At 35.9% G+C, this 26871-nt stretch overlaps 1 protein-coding gene across 2 annotated transcripts in view; it reads left to right on the forward strand.

Annotated features, from left to right (window-relative positions):
* Angpt1 (angiopoietin 1) overlaps positions 1–20145 on the forward strand; it is a 220526-nt gene extending 200381 nt beyond the window's left edge. For both annotated transcript variants that reach the window (XM_042673087.1, XM_042673088.1), the window contains exons 8-9: positions 7053–7183; positions 19639–20145. In XM_042673087.1, coding sequence (XP_042529021.1) covers positions 7053–7183; positions 19639–19799 — 292 coding nt within the window. In that variant the 3' untranslated portion in view covers positions 19800–20145. The remainder of the gene's footprint in view (positions 1–7052; positions 7184–19638) is intronic.
* The last annotated feature ends 6726 nt before the right edge of the window (positions 20146–26871 follow it).

A 26871-nucleotide genomic window follows, 5' to 3' on the forward strand; every position in this document is an offset into this window, starting at 1 on the left:
ACTTTCATTTGGCTTTGTTGCTCAGGACTAGTATTTTTCCACTTGAACTATGCTTCCAGTCCAGCATTTTGTTGAGTAATGAGAAATAAAATCGCCAAGACTTTTCTGCCCTGGTTGACTTTGAGCTGAGATTCCCCAGAACTTGGCCTCTTGAGAAACTAGAATTGCAGGCATGAGCTGCTGGCATCTAGCTCCTAACTATATTTTTCTTAATTAGGAAAAAAATACATTGAAGAGAGTAAATACAGTGATTCAACTCTGGATGCCCTTTTTGTTATATGTAATTGCATCCTCTGCAGTATACTTGTTTATTATTTGTTTGCTTTTGTTATTGCCTCCACCTCCAGCTTTTTTATTTCTCTTCCTAAGTGAAATATTTTTGCTCTAGAGAAATGTTTTATTTTTATATCCTAACATATCTACACTGAATAGTGAAGTAGACCTGCAGGATTTATACAGTGTAGATTTGGAAGAAGTGTTCTCTTAAAGAATTCACACATCAAGTTGCCTTTCACCATCGTCAGATGCAAAACCAGTTTTGGCCTTCTGTATATTGACTTTTCTCTCGCAAAGCGAAGGTCAACTTGGACTGAGAAAGGCATGAGTTTTTAATTATATATCAGGACTTAAATTATCCAGAGCCACTGTTAAAAAGAACCTTGTCAGCCAGGCACCAGTGGCTCATGCATGTAATACTAACTACTCAGGAGGCTGAGATCTGAGGATCACAGCAAGCTAGGGCAGAAAAGTCCCCATCTCCCTGAGACTCTTATGTCGAACTAACCATTCAAAAACTGGAAGTGGTGGTGTGCTTCAAGTAGTAGAGTGCTAGCCTGGAGCACAAAGAGGTTTAGGCCCTGAGTTCAAGCCCCACAACCAACAAAAAAAAAAGGAAAAAAAAAGAACCTTGTGGATTCTGTCTCAGGCTCAGTTCAAAGAGGTTTCCTTTTCTAATTATATAAATACTTAGTCTTGCTGGATTACCAGCTCTTAGTTTACCTAGCCAGCTATGGCTGTTAGTTTTGGCTCAGTAATTATGCCTAATGAAATATGGACTAAAAAAAGGAAGTTTCTGTGTAGATGGCCTTTTCTTGGCTGTACAGTGTTTTCCCAACATCCTGGTAATATTCCACAGATGTTGTCTTTATTCAGAAATTTCTAAAACGATGTTGACATGAAGTTAATTTTATGAAATCACACCTTATCTCTAACAGCCAGCAGATGACTGTCCAATAGAAGAACAAAAGCTACCTGATTTATGCATGCTAAGGAAATAGACAAGAAGATGAGTTCCTCTTAAAGAAATTACAAACTATGCTTTATTGTGTGCTGCAGAAGACCATTATTCCTCAAGATATTAGTGTCTCCCAGTTTTAAATTGTTCCAACTAGTATGTGCCATCTTAAGACTCCTCCAATTCTGCTTCTCATTTTAGTGACTCAACTTGGGAAAGACCTTACGGAAGCAGTTCTATATTTTCTTAGACTTTGTCCTTTATTTTCCAAAATCATTTTAAGTGAGGTATTGGCCTTAAAAATAGTTTGATTTTCATTGTGTTTTTGTTTTTTTCAAACAGGTATACAACACAAATAAATCATTCAGTAAAGTATAAAGAACTACTAGAAATTGAGAAATAGCCTTTCTCCCTTTTGTGCTGTCTACATATTAAATCTAACATGCTTTCATATTCTGGAATTTCTATTGAATAAGAACAAAAACTGAGAAGTTTAAGAAAGGTGTGAGAGGGGCTGGGAAGGTGGCTCAGTGGTAGAGAGCTTGCCTTGCATGCATGAGGCCCTGGATTTGATTCCTCAGCAGCACATAAGCAGAAAAATCCTGAAGTGGCGCTGTGGCTCAAGTGGTAGTGTGCTAACCTTGAGCTGAAGAGCTAAGGTACAGTGCCCCGGCCCAGAGTTCAGGCCCCACAACCAGAAAAAAAAAGGTCTGAGAGGGTTTATATACATGCATTCACACATACTTACAGGGATATGTAACCTGCAAATACACACACATATGCACACAGTTATTTGAGTTGAGGGTAAAGGGAATGGGTACCTGAATGCCTAGCTAAATGAGATGCAAACTTATTTCATCTAAAATACAAGCCAGATATTTTTTAGTTGAAACCATTACTAAGGTAAGTATTGTTATAAAGGTATGTATTTGCTGCTCTTTGATTCTTGAAATAATTCTTAAAAATGAATCAAGCCAGGTGCCAGTGACTCATGCCTGTAATGCTAGCTACTAAGGAGGCTGAGACCTGAGGATCACAGTTCAAAGCCAGCATAGGCAGGAAAGTCCATGAGAGTCTTATCTCCAATAAAACACCAGAATACTGGAAGTGGCACTGTGGTTGAATTGGTAGAGCACTATCCTTGAGCTGAAGAGCTAAGGGACAGTGTCCAAGCCCAGAGTTCAAGCCCCACAAATGACAAAAAGAAAAAGAATGAATTGAAATTTAGCTGTTCAACTCTATTTAAAACTAGAAAGACCTTCTAGATGGAGGGGGCAGCTCAATCAAGCAAAGTCACAGAGAAGTTAATGTGTATTACATTGAGAATTAGTGCTTAGACAAGGGTAAAGCAGTGGGGGGGGGGGGGTAAGCAGAGATGGGAGGTACTGGTGATATGGGAGAAAGTAGGTACATAACAGGCAAGGGCCAGACTTCAAAGGCTTTGTGAACCAAGGTAGGTAATTTAGACTTTACACTTCTCGAGTATCTGGAGAACTGTGATTTTTAACCAGGGTGAAGAATAATGATTAGGTGTATGGAGCACAGGTTTTAGGGAGAAAGGAAGGATGGAAAACTAATGGTAGGACTTCTGCTGCTATCTGTTGAAAGGCCATAAGAACTAAAAGACTGAACTTCCAATTGTTATTCAATTTAAATGGATCTAGGAAAATAGCTCTATTCAATATTGACAAAGCTTCTTCAGGCACAGGAGAAGAGAAAATGTTATAGATTTTAAATGAAATGTAACATATACACCTGCATGTATATTTAGAGACTTGAAAGCACTCAAAATCATGTGACAATTGAGAATGTATTTACGTACCACCCTCCAAATGATGATGGTCATAAAGTTACATAAAAAACTCACCTTATAAAATTCTATTTCAATCTTCATTTACACATGGGGAGAAATGATGGTGAAGGCTACAAAACTGGCATGATTGATTACTTCTGAAAAGAGAGAGAGAGAGAGAGAGCGCTATGGGGGAAAGCTTTATTTAGTTTGAAAGTTGTAAATATATATAAATATCAATAGTTATGTTCAGTGATTTAGGTTGATTTTCATTTTCTGTTTTCTTTTTAATATTATTTCCCTTTCTAACTGGCAAATAGTAACTTTGCCTGTTTATGTGTATAATATGATGTTATTGACATATACACTGTAGAAAGGCTCAAGCTAATTAATATATCGATTCCCTCAACTTGTCTTATTTTGTAATTTTTTTAAATCTACTTTAAAACTATTTTGAAATAGGTATTGTATTTACTTTTAACCATGGTCACAATGTAGTGAAAGATCACAGTGCTCTCTAGAGATCTCTAAAACTAATTTCTGCAATCTAAATAAAAGTTTGCATCCTTTGCTTAAAGATTTTTCCTTCCTCATCCTCCTCCCTCCCTCTCATCTCTAGAAACTCCAACTGCTCTTTCTATAAGAGTAACCATTTTAGACATCGCACAAAAGTGAGATCATATGTTACTTGTTGTTCTGTGTCTGACATATTTTAATTAATATCATGTCTTACAGTTCTACACCACGTTGCAAAGGTTAAAGTTTTCTTCTTAAAGACCATAGAGTATTCCATTGTGCCTATATGCCATTTTTCTTTACCCATTCAACCATTGATGGATACCTTGTTTTCTTCTGTACCTGGTTATTTTGATTAATGCTGGTTATTGTGATTAAGTTCAGGTATATTTTCTCACATACTGATTTCAGAGAACCCTTATTCACTGGTGGTGACAATATACATGAATATAGTCATTTCTTAAAATCATATGGAAGGTATTAGGGGGAAAACAAAGTAGGAGGCAAAAATGCTCAATAGGAAAGGTACTCATTACCTTGCTCATGTAACTGTAAACCCTCTGTACAGCATATTTACCATAAAAAATGTGCAAAAAATAATATGGAAGTTTTTAAATTGTTTTTAAAAACTAAAAACAATCAGGTGGCAGTGTAATCCAATCTAATCAGGACGCTGAAATCTGAAGATCACAGTTTGAAGCCAGCTCTGGTAGCAAATCCATGAGATCCTCATTTTCAATTAACCAACAAGAGGCCAGAAGTAGAGCTGTAGCTTAAATGGTAGAGTGCAAGCCTTAAGCACAGAATTTCAGAGACAATGTCCAGAACCTGAGTTCAAGCCCAAAGGGGCTCAAAATGCATGCATGCATACATACATACATACATACATACATACATACATAGCTAAAATAGAAATTCTGTGTAATCTAGCAATCCCACTTTCAGGATTTTTTTCTTTTTCAATTTTATAATTTACGTTTTTATTTCCTGGGCTACACAAAGAAACAATTGCAAATGACAAAGCTTAGATTATCCTTTACATAAAAGGACATAACTAATATAAACTGTAAATATAATAATATACATATAAATGGAGCATATGGAAGCTGCTCTGTATCCATTTAAGTACCTTTGGTGAATTGCCTAGCAAAGGCACTGCAGAAAATCCCTGTGCTTTGGCAAGTCTGTCTTGACCAGTGAGCTCAAAGTAAATAGTGTTGACTTTCCTTAAGAAAGGAAGGCCATCATGTAACATGGTAAAGCTGAAAGTCTGATGTAGAGCTGCCATTGCTCATCCAAGAGCTTCTGCAGACTAGTGAAGTCAAGTTCAGAGTAGCAGTCAGCTATCTAACTTAGGGACTGTTCATCTCATGCCTATGAGGACTATATATTTACCAAACAATTATCTCTTCAGTTATATGTAGTTTGATTTTTTTGGAGAGAAAAGTTAGGAGATTTTAATTTCATTTCTATAGGCACATATTAATTGCACAAATGTGTCTTACTGAAATTTTCCATGCATATAATGTATGTTGATTATATTTACCCCCTCAAATTAGTCTTCTTTAAAATTTTTTAATCTAATTTTATTGTCAAGATGATACACAGATGGGCTACAGTTACATATAGAAGGTAGGGAGTACATTTCTTGTCAAACATTGATACGCTCTTCCTCATTTTTCTCCCTCTTTCCTTCTCCTCCAATGCCTGCCCCCAACATAGTGTCTTGTGAGTATCACTGTTGCATTGGTTCTCTCTTTGTCCTTTGTCTCGCCATTTTGTTGCTTCCCTTTCCTTCCTTAATTCAGATAAACATATATACAGTACACAGGGTAAGAAAATCAAGGAAGTGGCGCTGTGGCTCAAGTGGTACAGCGCTCGCCTTGAGCTGAAGAGCTGAGGGACAGCGCCCAGGCCCAGAGTTCAAGCCCGACAACTGACAAAAAAAAAAAAAAATCAAATACAGTGACAACAAGGGATAAACCATGGGTAGAGGGGGGTGGAGAAGGGGGGAGGGGGGAATATAAAAGAAAAAGACATCACATAGTACATTAAAAACAACCACTACAAAGAAAACCTCTTGTTTCTATATGTTGGCTTTTGTGAAGTTTTCTCTGAGGAATCTATGCGACTACCCCTCAACCCTGGCCCAGACGTATGTTCCCAATTTGACTATACATGGAAATCTAACAAAGCATGTAACTAATTCCATAACTGTCTATATGTGTCTGAGAAGTAATAATCAGACTAAAACTTTATATTTGGAGGTGGTAAATTCATCCAGGAAATATTCCCCAGAACTCTGGTTGGTGATTTTCTATCTACCTTTCTTCTAGTGAAATACACTTTTACAAGGCTCTGGCCACAGCCTCACCTATAAATTGGCACTTACAAAAAATTACCAGCGACTTTTAGTATGTCCCACAGAATGTTAAAATAGATGCTTGCATTCAATAATACAGTATTAAAAGGTCAACATTAGACTTTCTTTGTACTGCTGTTAAGTAGAAGTTAATCAAGCAAAACCAATGAATCCTGATTGGAGTTGAATTGTATATTTTCCATTGGCTCAAAAAATCTCTGGAGAAATTTGAGAAATAACTTATACAAACATAAAACTCTACTGTTGCCAAAAATAAGACCAAACATTACAAAATAATAGTGAGATGTGTGTGTGTGTGTGTGCATGTGTGCGCACACATATGCATGTGTCTAAAGCTAATTTCTCCCAAAGCCATAGATTGCCTTCTTGGCTACCAACACAGTAAATTCAGGATGAAGTTATCTATGTTGTGTAAACATACACTTAGGGTTCTTTTTCTTATACTAGTCCTTCAAATGTGGGAATTTGGTATCACTCATGCAAAAGAAAAGAACCTCATCAAAATTAGATTAACGGTTAAAATGATTTAACAGTGTTTAGCACCTAGAAAATCTACCAATGAACCATATTACTTGCATTGCTGATGACATGTACCATAGAATTACTAAGTATAAATGGCGAAAGCGTCACATCAACACTCAAAGACATTTGTGTTTTGAAATTAGTACCTATAATAATAAGTAAATGTACTCATTTCCTCACTCATGTAATTGTAATCCCTCTGTACATCACCTTTATAAAAACAATAAAGCAAATTTAATATAAGGATTATATTAAATTATATATAAAATAGGCTGTGTTATTTTTGTGGAGTCTCCATTAGTGCAGAACTGTGTACATTTGTATGTGCATAGAGAAATAAACATGAAGCATTAAAACCATCTCTAATCTCTATCTTCTCTTCTCCTCTCCTCTCTCTCTCTCTCTCTCTCTCTCTCTCTCTGTCTTTCTCTCTCTCCCCCTTTTTAGATCCTTCTTTTAACATTTGTTTTGAGAGATTGATTTGTTGGAAGGGCTAAGTTCAAAGAAGAGAGAAAATGAAGAAAAAGTTAAACATTCAGCAAGTCAGTCTTCTGGGTCTGTTATTCTGTCAAGTGACTGATTTTTTTTTTCTTTTTTAACGTTAGGTTATATTTAAAGGGTCACACTGGGACGGCAGGAAAACAGAGCAGCCTGATCTTACACGGTGCTGATTTCAGCACTAAAGATGCTGATAATGACAACTGTATGTGCAAATGTGCCCTCATGCTAACAGGAGGTAAGCCCTGTGGGACCATTCTCCAAGCTATGTTTCATTGGTCTGAGGCTTGAGGTTTCTTATCTATGAGAAAAGGGTATGATCTTCTGGTCAGGAAACTTAAGTGCAAGTCCCTAGGGATCATTTTGTTCTGCACACTAATTTACCCTGCATTCTTGTGCAAGACATTGCTGGCATACTTGGAGGTTTGCCTGCCTCCACCAGCATCTAAGGGGGCTACGCTTCATTCTGAACAAATCCTTTGGAAACATAGAGGTTCCAGTAAATCTACCTTCTAAATAATTTCTACCTTCTAAACAATCTTAAGACACCCACAGTAGGAAGAATAATTGAAGAATAAAAGATACAAGCAATTATTCTTAAAAATGCTTCACAATTATGTAATAGAGTTCATTGATCATGTTGTTAAAGTAGAATAAGAAAAAAACAAAGCTTTTATATACATATTATATATATATATATATATATATATGTTTGTATTATTGACCTTGGCAAAATATTGTTTCCGGTATAGCAGATTCCATTAAGGAAGAAAAAGTAGTTGTCACCTTCTCAATATGTGTTTCTATCTTTTGATTGTGTCAAAAAGAAATCTTTAATTTGATGCTAGAGTATCTGTAGTATCTCTCACCTTACAAATTACCCTTCCCAGGCAAGGAAGAACAGACATTATCATTAGTCTCAGAGCCTTGAATAGACAATGGCACCAATCTATAACCAAATGTTATTTTGCTTTAATTTAATTGAGTATCATATCCATCTTATAGTATAGTCAGTGTACTAGTTTCTTCTATTAAAAATTGTATAACCTTTGCATACATCATACATACATACATACATCATAGTTTGTTTTTACCAAATCATCATTTCAGAGAAAAGTATCAGTTAAGTGTGAATACGAGTTATAAGTGGATATGGAAAAGTATTTATGAAGTTGATAAATGACTCTAACTAAACGCCAGTGACATATACTACAGTTTATTCGTATCATAGGTTCTGGCAAGGAAGAAGTTGTCACCTAACGAAATTGAAAGGAAACCTCTATTTCTCATAATTTTAGTGTTGCTTCCATCTCTTAACAGAATAACAAGATTATACCATCATCTATTTTGTTATCTTTTTCTGTCATTCTAGAACAAAACATTTTTATGCTATTGAGGAGAAAAACTGTTTGAATGTATTATTTTTCCCAGACATGATATTATGGTCATTATCATGTCATATTATTATATATTACTCTAAATGATATACTACCTTGTTAAATCTAGATGAACTGCTGGACCTGCAGAGAAAGAAATTCTGTACTTTGTACAGAGGGAAAATAAAAGTCAGTGTTCACTATTTTACCCAAAACATTTAGTACAGAAGATTGCCATGTACAGGAACACACATAAAATTTGGCACATGAATGGATGAATGAATGATGAAGCATCTTTCAACCCTTGAAATTGCCCTCAAAATTTAAATCCAATGAAACAAAGATTCGTATTTCTCTCATCAATTAGCAGAGCCTAGAAAAACATGGAGGGAAGTTTCAGAGTAACCTTTAAATCTTCCACGCCCACCTTTCCATTACTACCATCATCAGCTCACAGCCCATTGACACCTACCAACCCATTCTGTACATCTCACTAGGAGAGAGCCTCCATACTACCAAAGATATCCAGTGGCAAATCTGCCTCTTTCATATCTTGAACATAACATTTGGGTATTATAAGGATCTTACCATGTATCTGTACTTAATTTTGTAACCCCTACCCATCCAAGATAACTCATTATAAATCTAGAAATTTAAAAAATGATACAGGTTAGGTCTTGAACATTAGTACTCTAAGAAATACTTCTTTCCATGCTTCCCTGGTCCCAGAAATGTAATGGCAGCAGTGTTATATCAAGAAAAAATAGCCGGGCACCGGTGGCTCATGCCTGTAATCCTAGCTACTCAGGAGGCTGAGATCTGAGGATCACGGTTCAAATCCAGCCTGGGCAGGAAAGTCTGTGAGATTCTTATCTCCAATAAATCGCTAGAAGACCAGAAATGGCTCTGTAGCTCAAATGGTAGAGCACTCGCCTTGAGCTGGATAGCGCCCAAGCCCAGAGTTCAAGACCGACAAAAAAAAAAAAAAAAAAAAAAAAGAGAGAGAGAAAAAAGAAAAAAAATGACTTTGGATTTTTCCAAAGTAATTACTTGGGGTTTACAGTTTCCTACACCTTAATATTGAATATATACATTATTTTCTCCATGTCAATTATTAAAGTTAAGTTTTCTTACTCAACAAGAACAAAACATGAGAGGTCCACAGAAAAATCCTTCAAATGTGTCTCCTTAGAAGCATGTTGCAGTATGTTCATATTCCTGTCATTATAATGAAAATATGGAGGAAAACAAAGAGGAAAATGTACCTCTTTGGTGTTTAGCAAATTTTATCGCTCAGATTTATGACTTTATTTCTGCTTCACATAATTGAACTTTTTCATGTTCTTTCATCCATAATCATTCTTGGATCTGCCTCTTACCCACCAATAAACACATATGTTAGTGAGAGAAAATTTCCATTTATTGCTTGGGCTGGAATAGTCTCAGTAAATGTGTTTTTGTAATAAACGCCATTACACTATCGAATATCCTTCTGAAGGAATCCAGGTCTTGCAAATCCATTCACTCTGAAAAACTAAAATGTGGAATTTAGATAACTGAGAACTGGAAAGCATAAGGATGAATGTCCGTGACAGTCCAAGTAATGGGAGCATTGCCGGGAACTTATGGCCCAGTTTGCTACTTCCAATTACTGCTACTTCTCTGTCGAATTTTCCCTGAGAACTATTTTTATTGTCTAATGACGATTCCTTGCTTTAAAAGAAGTCTTGTGGTAGAGCTCTTAAAATGGTCTCTTTTAAGAAGTAAGACTTTATACACTTTGAAAGTAATAACTTGTTTATTTATATAGTTTTCCTTCATTTCTTCTAAAAGGAGTTGAAGTTAAAGAAAGATTTATCGTTCACTTAATGTCCCAGATAGTTTTCTTCAAGTATATACCAGGATTTTGCTGGGATTACATGCTGTCCTTGTTACCCTTATCTGTTAAAGACTGAAGACAGGTTTAATTGAAAGCAGAAGTTATTTCAGCTAGACAAAGGTAGAACATTTTGATCTTCATTCCCTCTCAACACACTGACTTTCTTTCTATCATTTTGTTGTATTTTAGAGATTGACAACTATTAAAAATTAGCTGAATGGAAGATACAATTTTTTGATTGAAAGAGATTATCAAATAAAATAATCAATGACACAGTTTTGACCTACAAGTTCTATGGGAAAAAAACATAAAATATAATAAAATTATTGAAGGAAGAGGGAAGAGACTTTAACTGGAGCAGTTAGAGATCAAAAGCTGGAAAGGGTTACTAGGAAGAACTGAGCATTCCTAGTTCTGAACATCTGTGAGAAGAAAATAGAAGGCCATTTATTGGAACATTCCTTATAATTGTGGTTCTAGTAAAAACACTCCCAAATTTTCTCCTGGTTTTTAGATGCCATCTGTTCCATGTTCTTATTGCAGTTATTAGTAGCGAAAGTAGGTGCTATGTTTTTTAAATGCATAGGTGTTAAGTCATATGCCTTAACATTATTGAGTTGAAAGGAAGCATAGAAGCATCATATCTTTGCATCAGGAGAAATAAATGTCTTATAAGACCATTCTTTCCCAGACGTGTACAGACTTATCTTGTCAGAAATCCAGCAATTCTTCTATCCTATTTAAATATTGAATAAATTTGTTTCATTACGCATCTTAATTGTACCAGAGAATATATTTTATACACACATTTTCTATGAGAATTACGTCTCAACTAATCATTAAATAAAGATGATTTATCAGCAAACATTTGTAAGCCAGCAAGATCTGTTCTGTGAGTGCCTTTCCAAAAGAATATTGCCACAAAACTATATTTCTGTAGTAGAAGGCATATATTTAAGAAGTGATTGAAAGAAATATTTCTCTGGCACCTCAGAAGAATTCCTGTTGTGTCATCGAAAGCCCAAAGAAAGAGTTTTATTGAAACAACAGTTTTGTCTACCATTTAATATTGAAAGAAAACTTAATTGCACTCAGTGCTGTTTTTGTCATCATATATAATAAATTTATTGTATATGAAATAGATATGTAAAACCTCTCTATGCCTCTAGAATTGATGAGAAAAAATCTTTCATTACTAAATTGTTAAATTTAGTGAATTTATATTCAATACAATTTTTGGTACTAAATTAAGATTACTTAAAATAAACATTTTTCGAACTATGTCTAAGCTCTAAGTACCAAGCTACAGTCATTATATTTATATTATCCAATTGCTAAATAATTACAGAAATAATTATATTTAAAAGTCTATAAATAAAATACAATTATTAAAAGCTGCTAGCAACAAAAAACAAACAGTAAATTATTTTATATCCCTTTCCTTATTTTAGGTTTCCTTCAATGAAATTTCCATATTTAGTATATAATGTAAAAGCTATACAAAAATGTAAGCTAGGCTTCTACAGAATCCATCGCAGTAGAAACTCTGATCTCTTTTCCCACGCATAAACCATGTCAGCTGACAGACAAGACTCTCGAAAGCTAACAAAGGATATTTCTCAATTTAGTTCTAAAAGAGGGGATAAGGCCATACACATAAATTTCATGGATTGCCCTAGAACTTACTAGCTGCTAACAGCAGATCTGAGAAATGCTTGCTTTGCTTGCTCGATGATCTTACAAAGACAAAAGGAAAGAAGCTAGCTGCTTCTTTAAATGGTGAATGATTTGGAAGTGACAAATTCTTTGGGAAAATATGGTCATCTTAGCATTTTTCATAAGTCATGAAGGACATGGAAAGCATTATGAGAATGCAGTCTTTAGGTTGTAAATAAAATGTTACAGAGAAGGTCCATATTTTCCTTATAGAAAAGCTACAATGCATTACTTTTTAACTTAATTTCTGTACTTAGTATAATACATATGACTGTCTCACAAAATATACTTTCCATGAGCTTGGGGTCTTTGTGCTATTCACCCCTGTATCTCCAAGGCCTGTTCTAAAAATTGGCACATAGTATTTCTTCAATTAATATTGACTTATCAAATTAATGTGTTTTCAGTGTCTTAAAGGAAACAGAAAATCACAAATGACCCTCATGAGAGAACATTACAAATACATCACTGTAGGAATGTCACTCCTTAGATAAAAATATGCAGTGATATATGCAATACTAACATGTACACGCATGGAGCAAAGGGATGAATGAATTATTAATAACTTGGACCAGCTTTTAAGGATCACTAAACTTCAGAACACTAAACTCTATACTTGTAAAAAATTGTACAGTGTTACTGACTGTGAAAGACTTTTGAGCTTCCTTATTACAAGTTCAGAATTACATTCCTATTTTTCTCTGATTATGTCTTGGTTATTAGAAAAATATAGCAAAGAGTATCCAAAGATATCATCCATAAATTGGAAACATGCTAATTAACATTGATATGCCCATAGTCAAAGCTACAACCAAAAGTTGATGATGGTAGATAAAACAATGATTAATTTTGCTTGTACTACACTCTACAAAATAGCAAGCATTCATTGAGATCTTATTCTAACAGATGCTTGTTGCATTACCTTAAAAGATTTATATTTAGTAACACACAAAATTTCCAAAAGGAAGTTCTAAAATAAGAGACATAAGGACCACAATTATTCCTTTCACAAGAACTGAGATACAAGATGGGTGTGGTATATGCCTATAATCCCCCAGCTATTCAGAAGGAAGATCTTGAGTTTGAGGCCAGCTCAGGCAAAGTTAGTGGCACTGTCTAACAAATACAAACACTGACTTGAAGGTTGGGAAGCATGGCTCCAGAGGTATAGTTCTAGACTAGAATGAGTTAGGCTCTGGCCTCAATCACTATTACCTAAAGAGCAGCAGCAACAACAGAAAAGAACTGAGTGAGAGAAGACTTAGATAATTTTTTAAAAACTTAGATAATTCTCCCATGTTCACAGAATTTGTGTCAAAACTATGATCTGAACGTAGCTACCCAACCTCCACAGGTCATCACCCCATAGACTCTACAGCCCTCACTAAAAGGAATAACTTTCAAAGAGAATGACAGAACTCTATTTGTTAGCAGAGTATTTCCATAAGCATTTCCTCACATCAACATGGATGAAAGTGAAATGAAGTCCAAGGGAGGAGAGAGACAGTAAAGGAATACCTAGAAGTTTGAAATGAATTCAATAGTACTGGCCAGAATAAACAACTTTTCATCTTTGGAACAAAGAGAAGAGAAAGAACGGAGGAGGAAGGGACGTGAAGTCCCCGGCCTGACAGGGATATAGTATGAGATGACAGAAGGAATGCAGACCCTTTGCCTCCCACACACGAGACCCACGAAACTGCTCCTTGAGTCTGGCTGTGCTCAGGGCCAAGTATGTACACACAAACTCATCAAGTGGTTCTTCATGATGATCTCCCATCAAGTTAATTCACTTCATCCTGGGTGATGAAAGAGCACATCTTTGTTTCTGTGAAAGCTCTTTTGCATACTCTTGATGAGACTGCATGCATTAGAAATGAATGAAAGATATAGCTGTCCATTTGGTGTACTTTTTACCTAAGAGAAGAAAAACGTTGAGAGGCATTTTTGCTTAGGATCAGACGACTTTGAGAGTTAGGTTCCTTTACTTTCAAATAAATTTGAACTTCCTGAGTACATTTCGAATCAAATTCCCATTTTCTGGGCAGAGTTTCATTTATTAGTGATAAAATGTGAATTTTTCTGCTTCAAAGATAAAAGACCCAAATAATTTTTAAGGGCCCGGGAAGCCTGGGATAGTTATTACAAAACTAAATTTTAATGAGTTAAGTGTAAATGAATTAGAAACATTCATCTCAGATTTCTTATTAAAATATACATGAGGTTATGGGTTATAAAGAAAAATGCTTGGCAAAAGTTTGTCTCAGCAGTAGCCAACCTTAAAACATTTGAGACATGTTATCAGTTCTCCCCATGGTGGATGGGAGTTGCTTTCTTCTGTCCCTCACTTTGTAGCTGAGCCTTTTAAGGTGAACATGGCTTTCCTAGAGATTCACTTCTTTAGCAAATGTCATATTAGTTATTCCCAGGGACATAGAGATGAAAGTACAAAGTTAATATTTTCCTAAGATTAGGAAATATATATGTAATTCAGCTATTTGGTGTCTTCTCAGACAGGAATTACAAACCCAGCCTTATTTCTCTGTGTAGTAATATCATCCATCTTCATCCCATATAAACTTAGCATGTATACTGAGTACTTAGGACCGCCTTTGGGTACCTAGGGGTTAACTAGTGTTGGATACACTTTTGCCTGACTAAAATAAATACGCTTTCAACAGCTACTTAAAACTATTTGTGCATAAAAGACCTGGTTAGGCTGATATTTCTGTTGTTGACAGAGGAAACACTATTTGAAATATATGATACAAAGCAATTCTGTGCCTGTCTAGTTTGTTTAAGTGCATATGCAGAAAAGAGAATACTTACCTGCATGGTAGAACTGTTTCTGCTACCTTGAAGTTTGGAATTCAAGGAACCAAAGTTATCATGAGAAATAATTGCTGGGTTATATTTTTGCCATCTTCTCGTCAACGTCTTTGTAATCATCAGTTGATTTATAATCAACTGTGGAATACACAAAACAGTGTTCTTAAGATATAGGGATCACTGAACAGTTCAAGATCCAAATCCTCATAAAATAAACACAAAACACTGAAACATCCACTCTACATTTGGTTATGAAGTTCAGTGTTATTTTCTAATGTAAGAATGAGCATCCATACCCACATCTAAATTTTCTTAATATTTCTCCTGTAGACCTTACTGAGAATGTGTCAGAACTGATGATTGTTCTGCAATACCAAACCATTATAGTGAGTCCTTTTTTTCCAGAAATGAACCATTGTGGTAGAGTAACCATCTCTCATTTTTACATCCTACCCTATAGCTTTCTGCCCCATTGCAAAGTTACAACAAGTTCTTTGCTAGTCTTTCACAAACTTCCATCATTAGTACCTCATCTTATTAGTTTCTAACTGCCATGCAAATAGCTGACCCAACATTATGATTCACACATTATGAAAGTGATCTTGGAAATGTTCTTAAAACTGAACATTAAAGTCTGTTATGGTTCTTGCTATATTACATAAGGCTGTGTGTAAGGGAAGGACAAAGGTACACAGATCTGTGAAGATATGCACATAAATACATTCACACAGTCCCTGGCATATATTAAGTTTGTACTAAATATTAAATATTAAATAAAATTGGTATAATTGCCTAAGATCTGTTGCTTATTGACGGATCAAGTCAGCATCCATCTAGGGCTTTATTAGCTTCCCATTGTTCATTTAAAGAAAAACTCTAAAAGTATAATATAAACCTTTCTATCCCTTTTCCACTGACTCTCCAACCAAGCTGAGCTACTTACAAATATTCTCTTTTGCTCTTCCAAGGTACACATTACATTTAGAAACTCTTTTTGTCCATTGAACTCATACCTAAACTTCCAGACCCAGTGCCACTTCTCAGAATGTTAAAGCCTTCTGATTCCTTATTTCTGTAATTTTAAAACTCTTTGTTGATGGCTATTCTCTAGTTTTGCATAGGTTTTCACAAAATGACACATGCCACAGAGTCATGGTCAATGCATGTTGAGGGAATTCTAGACTGTTCTCCAACCATCATGCTGGCACATATGCTCAAGATGGTTTTGGCAGGCAATACAGAACAAAAGCTCTATATATTTGATTAAACATTTAACCTGGCAGATGTGGTTCCCCTGGTTAAATATTGGTTGTCATTCCTAGACAATGTTTTACTTGTTCACCTGATGATGGACAAGTAGCCTGGCTAAACTATAAATTCTTTTTACAAGCACTGTGCAGCTTTCCACAGCTGTCTGTTTCTCTACCTTCATTTCTTGAAAGTCTCCCTTAGTTCATTATGAACCAACCACAGGGAGGTTCTTCTCCTCCCTATGTATACCAAGCCCTTTCTCCTTCCCAAGGCTATATTGCGCTTGAAGAGGCTCTCTCTGTCTTTATTTGGCTTCTCCTTCAAGACTCATTACATATCAGCTTCTTATGTTATTCCTTTATGGTTCCCTCTTTTCTTCATGCAATTATTTGGTCCTGAATTATACCTATTTTGATGAAGGCTAATGGCTGCATTTTTTTCATCCACTTCCAACACCGGACATAATTTCCACAAGGGCAGAAACCATGCATGCCCTGCAGAGTGTTATATACAAACCTCTGAGGGGATAAGGAAAGAAAAAGTGGCTCTGATATGTAGAGGCATTATGTTGTTGACATATCTCCTAAATAAAAACTTTTAACTAAGATGTACAAGTCGTTATGTCGAAAACGAACTTTACAACTTTCGTGTTGGGGGGGGGCGGGCCGGGGAGGATTGGGTGGGGGTCGGTGGAGATGGGAAGGGATGGGAAGGAGAAACAAAGGAGGAGGCTACAATGCTTGATAAGAATTGTGCTCATTATCTTGCCCATGTAATTGTAACTCCTCTGTACAGTATTTTCATAATAAAAAAAGAAAAATAAATAAAAGTAAAAGACAGGGGGGGGAAAAACTTTTAACTAAGAAACTTCTTAAAAAGGAGCCAGCCACTCAGAGACGCAGTCAATAAGCCTGTAGTCCTAACCATTTGCTGAGCAGTCTCCATTAAATGTAGTAGTAAGTGTGTAGAATGGGTTATTTTTATGAACAAAAAAATGAAAAATGAACAAAAGACTCCTTATTTTGTCTTCAAACCCTCTCAGCTTCAGTAGAATTGTTTCTCTTAAATGATGCTCAGCCAGCACTAGTGCCGTCTTTCAGTGTCTCTAAAATGCCAGCCTGGCTGTGAACATTGCTGTTTCCTCATTAGAAAAGAAACACAGGATTGATTTATCTTGTTTTCTCACAGTCTACTACTAGGCTCTTTCCTAAACTCATCCGAAGTGGTCATTGACAGTATGCTTAACTGTGTGCCCTTTCTTGCCAGTCTCTTGCTCTGCCTTTTCTATTTTTTTATTGTCAAGATGATGCACAGAGGGGTTACAGTTATACAAGTAAGGTAATAAGTACATTTCTTGTCAAACATTGTTACCCCCTCGCTCATTTTTCTCCCACTTTCCCCCCTCCACCTTCCCCCAAGTTATACAGATCATTTACAACACATTGTCTTGTGAGTATTGCATTGGTTCCCCGTTGTCTTTTGTCTCACTATTTTAATGTTCCACTTCCCTTCCATAATTCATATATATATATATATATATATATATATATATATATATATATATATTACCCAGGGGACCAAAATCAAATACAGTGACAGCAGGGATAAACCATAGGGGAAAATAACAAAAGAAACATGACATCACATAGTAAAATAAAAACAAAAACAAAGGAAAACCTTTTGTGTCCATGTCTTGGAGTTCATTTCACATAGCATCATCTTATGTGGTCATATGTAAATAGCTATTGAAAGATTCTGCACATCTGCTAAAATTATCCTAGACATATACAAGTGCCCACTTGTGACCTTTTATAAACTGGGTATAACACAAGTTATTCTTAGTGTCCAAATGTGATGATGATGAGCATTCTATGAATCTTCACTGTGCTTATTAATAAAGTAAATGAATTTGCTTCTGTGAATGAAGGATATGGAAATGCAGCGAAAGATTTGCTCATGTGTGCCTCAACAACACAGGAGAAATGTGCAAAGGTAAGAGCAGCTGGGTGCCACTAGCTCACACCTGTAATCCCAGCTCCTCAAGAAGATGAGGTCTGTGGAAGGAGGGTCAAAGCCAGCCTGGGCAGGAAAGTCTGTGAAAATTACCTCCAATAAAATTACCAAAAAGACTAAAGTACAGCTGTAACTCAAATGGCACAGTGCTAGCCTCAAGCAAAAGAAAATCAAGGATAGTGGCTAGGCCTTGAGTTAAAACCCCAGATCCAGCCACTGACCCTCACAGTATCTTCTCCCAGTATGAGCTGGTGATCAATGCCACTAATTAAGTATCTAATGTGACCTTATAAACACAAAGCAGTTATACTCTTCTCCCAATGTTGAAAAATGTGAACTAGCTTTTCTCTGTTTAACTTTTCCTAAGTTCTGCAAGATGACGCTCATGTTACAGTCAAACATCAACTGCACAGTTTTCTCTTTCTTTGGCTATTAGTCCCTTAGGTATAGCTCTGTAATCAAAAGGAAGTCAACCATGTCCAAATAAAAATATGCCAGAATGTCTCTGGAATAAATCTCTCCCTAAAGAGTTCAGTAGTGTTACTTGAGGAGAGAGAGAAAAGTGGTATGTTCTATCTGGAAAAAAAAATCCCAAGACTTTAATTCATTAAAAGAAACAAATCCAAGTTATACAATTATCTTTATCATTATGCAAACCCAGGATTTTCATGTTACTCATTAAGCTGTTTGTTTTCCTTTTCCTAAACTTAGAAAAAAGTTTAGCAGTTGTAGACAAAATATAGCTATTTGTGAACTACTAATACCAAACTTTTCCTGTATGGCTATACATTACAGAGAAAAGAGTAACTAAAATGAGCACTATAGTCTAATAGCAAAGACCAATTTATTTTAGAAGTAGGTTAGGCCCAGTTCTTGACAAACTCTCAAAGCCAAAGGAAACTATCATTGTTTCTTTACTATATGGAAGTATCTAAGATTTTTTCACTAATAATTATTCTATTCTCAGTAACAAGGCTAATGGTAGGAAGCATCACATGAGTATCTGCATTTTTCTTGTCTTATTTTCAATGCCATCCTGACTTAGATTGTGTGTGTGTGTGTGTGTGTGTGTGTGTGTGTGTGTGTGTGTGTGTGTGTGACTCTTGCAACTTGAGCTCAGGGCCTGGGTATATTCCTTAGATTCTTTTGTTCAAGGCTAGTGTTCTACCACTTAAACCACAGTTCCACTTCCATTTATTTAGAGATTAACTGGAAATAAGGGTCTCACAGGTTTTCCTGCTCAAGCTTGTTTCCAATCAGAGTCCTCAGATCTGAGCCTTCTGAATGGCTAAGATTACAGACATGAACCATCAGCACCCAACTCGACTTGGGTTGTTCCTTAGAGTCCTGAAGAGTCTCCTAATTGCCATGGGAATCAGACTCCACAAAGTCTCACAGAGAACTGTTTTTCATTTTTTTAATGACTGACTGGTCATATATATCCTAAATCAATGTCATTAGGAACAATTCTGCAATTAGGCACGTGCTTACTGAATGCTTCCTATTTGCAAATTATGATAACAAATATGAAAAAGTTCTCTGTCAATTCATGCCTGTAGCTTCCAAATGTTCAACTTACTTGTACGGGTCTCTTCTACTTCTCTTTCATTATTAACTAATTTTTTTCAGGCTGGTGGTTTGATGCTTGTGGCCCCTCCAATCTGAATGGGATGTTCTATACTGCTGGACAAAATCATGGAAAGCTGAATGGAATAAAGTGGCACTATTTCAAAGGGCCCAGCTACTCCTTACGTTCTACAACTATGATGATTCGGCCTTTGGACTTTTGAAAGTACATTGTCAAAAGTGACAATGACAGCCACAAAGAAATCCAGAGAGGAAACTACCAGATGAGAAACAGTTTAAAAACTTCTGAGACAAACAATATTATCTCCCTTCCAACCAGGGCTCGTTATGTGATGTTGCTGAGGTTCTTGACTGTGGATTTGGAGCCTTTTGAGTTCATGAAAGCCTCTACTTGGGCACTGTACTGGCATCTTTTGACTAGAGAGAATGTCCTTCACTGTCATGCTTTAGATTGAAAAGGGAGTGCTCATCTTGCTGTGTTTTAAACTACTACTGCATTGAATTTGGAAACTGTGGCAGCCAGAGGATAATTAAAGCTTATTGATTTTTTTAAGAAAGGAAAATGAATAAAAGAACATACATGAAGAATAGAAACAGGCCTGTCATGATCCTGTGGAGAAGACGTGATATGCCAGCAAAATGGAGGTGCCTCCATACAAATCTATGAACAAAAAGTTTATACTCTTGCACAATTTTGATGAAAGTTTAAAAAAACGAACAGCATTGTTATCTGAGTTGGTAGACATTATTAATGGATTTCAGAAGCTTACTTCCAAGATCATCCTTGTTGGTTGATTTCATTTAACCCGCCTCCAGATGTACATTTCATCTTCATAAGTCATAGCAAATTGTAGATTATGGAAGGTAACAATTAGAGAAAGAGAGTGATGCATACCCCAGTACTCTGTGATTCTTTTTTAAAGATAACAGATAATCAACAATGGACATAACAGGTAAAAAAATACCAGTACATGCTACAATTTTTCTTTAAAAACTGACTGATATACAAACGTTTATAGACTAAGTGATGTGTAAAAAATGTGAACTATGTCATCAAGTTCTTAAAGCAGTATGGGGAAGGATTAGGTTGGAGTAAAACTATGTGAACTGGAACAGTTCAGTATACAGTATCTTCTTGCATGTGTAGAACTATGTGTGACTTCATTTTAAAAAAAATATTCTTATATCTTCAATTCTTCACCATGTTATTTCGTGCTAATTTAATATTTTGCTGATTCTGTAATACATGCATGCCAAATTTACCTTGTCCTGTTTTGTTTATAAAAGACATACTTTGAAGTCTACAGAAAATTGAAGAAGTTTAAATATCTTTGTACATAACACGGCTTATATCCGTCTACAGTAAACCTCATAGATGCCTGATCTGGAATAAGCAACATGATCCATAATTCATGTACATAATACAAGTGTTCAATGACATCTACTATTTTACTTGATTAAATATATTATGCTTCATGGTTTTTCCCTTTCGGGCTCTGATCTTTAGGCAATTTCTACTTTTAAACACTAATATTATTTAGAGAACTGGCAAGACTATTATATATATGGGAAATGCACAAAAATCATAGGCATCAGAATAGTTGAAAAATTCCCACTACTAGCTGGTATAATTCTCTTAATTAAAGTACTCCTTGGGATTATTGTAAGTGAATTTAGGGGTACAAATTTTGTGGCAATTTTGTTACTGTTATACTTTTCTACAAATGTGCTCTGCCCATAAGAGTTCAATTTCATAATAGAGAACAATTTCTAAATTAAAACTTGAGCTATTATTAAAGAAATTTAAAATAGCTATTGGGTCTCCTTTTTTAGAAAAGGAAAAGAAATTTTTAAGGTTATAGGGCCAAAACTTCAGCCTTCACAACTTTGTTCATTATTCTTATGTGACGTTTTTAATGGCATTTTATATGTTTACCATCAAGTCATTTTTATATTTATATGTCTGATACAACCTCACATTGCCTTAGAATTGATATTTTCAGGTATTATACACTTTTATTCTTAACTATTAGTGATTCTTTAGGGCATCATTAGATTTCTCTCTGTAAAAACATTCTTGATTGTTTTCAATTAAAAGAAACAAAAAGAGTGAATTGCCTTTTAAAAAAATCTCACAGATTTTGAAATCCAGCCATTAGAAAGAAATACTGTTTTCCAATCCATATTAGAAATATAAAATGTAATGATAAAAAATTAAAATGTGATAGTTACTGCTTTGTTATCTGAGTTTGAAAAACTGATAGTTTCCATTTATTTATAGTAAAGCAGTATAAACTGTTTTATGACTTCATTATGTGCATTGTGTAATGCCTACATATTTGTAGCAACTTAATATGTGTATCTTTTGTGTTTAAATGTTTCAGGATAAAAACTTAGGTTCTAGGATTTTGTCTTTAAATTTTTATTTCAATAAAATTCATGTGGTTTCTCTGAGAATTTCATTACATTATTTGCTTTTGTTTAAACTGGAAATAATATGAATGTTATTTGATTTTAAATGTACCTTTTACAAATTTTAAATTTGAATCTCTGAAAATCACTGAAAAAAATTCCAAATGGACAAATAGTTCAATCTTTGAAGTATTTTCAGCCTGCAAGGGGATAGGAAATGACAGACCTATTAGAATAACAGTGAAGTGGTACATAGGAGTCCAAAATTCTTACTATGTGTGTATTCTGGCAGTTATTAACTGTTGTGTGATCATGTGATAATTGACCATTGAACCTTGGAGCTTTGAGTGTGGAATAAGAAAGATGTGTTGAATTTCTGACTTTGATACAGTGAGGAAAAGGAAATATGTGAATGCAACTCACTCTTCACATTTTCCACGCTATTAGCAGTCTTACCAGTCAGCAGAAGGAAATTTCTTACCTTTTCTTAGGACTCTGCTTATATCACCACCACACTGATTCAAATCTTCATTAAGTCTTACATCGATGACTGGAAAAGAAGTCCAATAGGATTTAGTGTGCACAGAGCAAGGCAAGTTTGCTGTTTGAGACCATTCTAGACCATCCAGCCCCTGATGGCTTGCAGTTAATTCCAGTTAGATGAATCATCTCCATAGAGGTCAGCTAACATACAAAATCATGAGAAACCAGGTGCTGGTTGCTCACACCTAAAATCCTAACTATTCAGGAGGCTGAGATCTGAGGATTGTAGTTCGAAGACAGCACAGGCAGGAAAGTCTCTGAGACTCTTATCTCTCCACCAGAAAACTGGAAGTGGCGCTGTGGTTCAAGTGGTAGAGTGCTTGTCTTGAGCTGAAGAGTTCAGGGCTACACCCACACCCAGAGTTCAAGCCCCACAACCCCCCCACCAAAAAAAAATCATGTGAAAATATACAAATCTTTTTTGTTAGGTACTGTATTTTCTAATGCTTGATAAACAGCATTAGCTATTTAGTGATTAATAATTTTATTAATATAATTATTAATAATGGTTAGAGAATATTACCATTCCTACATACTCCATTTCCAATCTCTGCCATATGACTTATGCACCCTAAATTTTTTAAAACATTACCTGGAAGGATGTTCTGTCCCTTCAAGGTATCAGCTGCATCACCATCCCTTCCCCCAATTCACTCCTATCTATGCACAGATATTCCTACAGCTCATAACATTCTTTACATGAGTGTTATCAAATCTACTGCTTTTCTTGAAAATGTCTCCCATTTCCCCAATCTAGGGCTTGAACTCAGGACCAGGGTACTATCTGTAAGTTTCCTTTGCTAAAGGATATCATCCTACCACTTGAGTAACAGCTCCACTTCTGGCTCTTTTTGGTGGTTTATTGGAGATAAAAGTCTCATGGACAATCCTGGTCAGGCCCGCTTTGAACTGTGATCCTCAGATCTCAGCCTCCTGAACATAACTACAAGTTTCATGAGGTTGCTTTATAATTTATTTCCCCAGGGTAACAGATAAACCAAAGGGCTTGATAGAAGTACAGACCTTGAGGTCTCAGATGGCTGAATGCATTTTAACAAAATGGTCAAGTAACTTGTAGGCATTGAAGTTTGAAAGGCTTAATAAGGGTGAAAGAAGTGAAACAAATTAGAGCCATTCGAACAAGGGCAGTGACGAATTTCACAATGAGAGGTGCTGGAGTATGCATTTCCTCACCAAGGATAGGGCCTTTCGAGGCATGAAGCCATAAGGAGAAACAGAAAGGCTCTTCATAAAACAAGTATTGTGAGGTCACTAGGGAACAGTATTAAGAATAGAAGGAGTGAAGAGGCTGATTTGAGTAGGAGGAGAAGCATTTTCCTCTATGAAAAGAGATGATAAGGTAATGGAACCCTGTAGGAGGAAGAGCCACCTCATGACCCCTGTCTAACAGAAGAAATGGAAAGAAGGAAGCTTGCTTGATGAAACTGTAGGCAGTTCATTTCAATAGGGTTGGAAAACAGCTTCCAAAATAGTGTTGGAAAAGAGCTGCCCCATCAAATCTGAATTCCAAAGCAGCCATAGAAAGCCTGAAGTCCAGAATTGTGACTTTCTGAAGATCTATTGATGTTCAATGTGAATTGGAATCATGTATGTAAACAGAAGAATTCCTTTTTTGCCCTTGAGTTTTCTGTGTGTGAAAATAATACAGTGAAAACCACTATGCAGCTTAACATGCCGGGACAGAAGGAGCAGATGGAATTGATGAGAATGGAAGAGGTAACCCTGATAAAGTAGCACTGGAGCCTTAAAGGAACATGCTAAATTGTACCCCCCTCCTTTTATACAGCCTTTTGAAGTTTAGAACATTGAAAAACAAAACACCTTTTCTTTTCTATTCGTAGGTGACTTTACAGCTGCTGTGTGGTTCAGCCTACAATGCTTGTGTATGTAAATGAGAACACCCAGGAAAACTGGATTCTTCTTTCAAGTTTACCTATGTCCCCTAAATTGAATTTACAAGTTGTGTGATAGAAATATTGTAGGTTCGGTTCCAGATCACTTAGATGAAGAGAATGGTGTAATAAAATGTATAATAAACCTTTTGTTTTCTGAATGCCTATAGCTTGTGCTTACACTATTCTGTGTGTGAAATAACAGTACATTTTAAAAAGTGTGTATGCCTTCATTAATACCTTATTGCTAAAAAAAAAAAAATGCTGATAATCTCCTGAGACCATCTCAGAATCCTAATTGTTTTTCTTGGTAGAGGGACTTTTATTGACATTGATATTGCTGACTGCTCAGGGTAATATTTGGTAAGGGGTAGAGAAACTGGCAGTTTCCTAAAATAAGACAACAATGAAGTTTGCCACATGAATTTATTAATTGGATCCTTTTTTTATGGAAATGTCTTGGTAGCTGGTAATGCAATTTGATAGCATTTTACTCACTTCATCACTCAAAACTAGAGCCAAGCCTCTCAAACGTTGTTGCTGTTTATCAATTAAATGTATATAATATTCTAAATCCTTACTTGCCATTTCAACAATATTCATAGGATCTTTTCCAGAAGTAAAGACTATTTCAAGAGATCACCTTCATTCAGCCATCATGGTAAATAAATAAGGCCAAAGAAGATGTGAGTATGGCTGAAATGGTAGAGCTTCTGCCTAGTATGAGTGAGGCTGTGTGTTTAAACCCCAGAACTGCCAAAGACAGAAAGGAAGGGGCACTTTCTTTGCTCACTCTCATCTGTTCTAATTTATATTGTGAGATTGTAGCAGTTGTATAACATCTTCAACCTTCACTCCCAATTCTAGACCTCTTGCTATTTTCTCTTTCTTTCTTTCTTTCTTCCTTTCTTTCTTCCTTTCTTTCTTTCTTTCTTTCTTTCTTTCTTTCTTTCTTTCTTTCTTTCTTTCTTTCTTTCTTTCTTTCATTTTTTTTTGTGGGTCATGTGTCTTGAACTCTGGGCCTGGGCGCTGTCCCTCAGCTCTTCAGCTCAAGGCAAGCACTCTACCACTAGAGAACCACAGCGCCACTTTCAGTTTTCTGGTGGTTTATTGGAGATAAGAGTTTCACGGACTTTTCCTGCCCAGGCTATCTTTGAACCGTGATCCTCAGATTTCAGCCTCCTGAGTAGTGCCCGGCCCTTTTGCTCTTTACATATCTGAAGTTACTTCCCACACTGAAGTCTTGAAATTTGCAGTTACCCTTGAAGGTTAGAAGCAACTTCTTCCAAACTTCTCAGTGTTGATTGATATTTTGATCTCCCTCTGAGAATCATGAATGTACTTTTTTTTATTATTTGTCTAGGAGCTAATTTTTAATAAGTTTTTTATTGCAAAAATACTGTACAGAGGGATTACAGTTACATGAGCAAGGTAATAAGTATATTTCTTAGCAAGCATTGTTGCCTCCTTCTTTGTTTTTCCCCTACCATCCTTTCCCTCCCAAATTGTAAGGTTCATTTTTCAACATTGTGTCTTGTACATCTCATTGTTGCAATGGGTCAACCTGTATCCCTGTTTAAACAATTTGTTTTTTCCCTTCCCCTCCCCAAATTATTCCAACATTAAATACAGTGAAAACAGGGGTTATACCATGGGGGAGGGACATACAAAGCAAAAAAAAAAAAATCACATGGTACCTTATAAATACATTATATACAATAGAAAGAAAGAAAAAACCAATTGTGTTCCTATCTTGAGGTTCATTTCGCTTAACATCATCTTATCTGACCTTTTCTGCTTGTCCCAGACACATACTAGACAACAAATGCTGGAGGGGATGTGGCCAGAAGGGAACCCTACTGCATTGTTGGTGGGAGTGTAAACTTGTTCAACCACTTTGGAAAGTAGTATGGAGGTTCCTCAAAAGTCTCCACAGAGAGCTCCCCTATGACCTAGCAATCCCACTTTTGGGCATTTACCCAAATGTTTCCAAACAAGACCACACTAAAGCTACCAGCACAACTATGTTTATTGCAGCGTTATTTACCATAGCTAAGATATTGGAACCAACCCAGATATCCCTCAGTAGATGAATGGATCAAGAAAATGTGATAATTATATGCCTCCATCAGAAAAAATGACATTGCCCCATTTGTTAGGAAGTGGAAAGACTTGGAAAAAATTATATTAAGTGAAGTAAGCCAGGCCCAAAGAAACATAGGTCCCATGGTTTCCCTTATTTGCATGAATGTTCTTAATGACATCTAGAACGAATAATCCATTCCAGAAAGTATCCAATTATTTTGCCCAAATTCATTCATTAAAGGAAATCACTGCAACCTTATAAAATGTGTTTGTGTGTGCATGCATGCCAATCCTGGGGCTTTAATTGAACTCAGGGACTGGG

Source organism: Dipodomys spectabilis, unplaced genomic scaffold (genome assembly GCF_019054845.1).
Source record: "Dipodomys spectabilis isolate Male_0828 unplaced genomic scaffold, ASM1905484v1 ptg000783l, whole genome shotgun sequence".
NCBI classification, from domain to species: Eukaryota; Metazoa; Chordata; class Mammalia; order Rodentia; family Heteromyidae; genus Dipodomys; species Dipodomys spectabilis.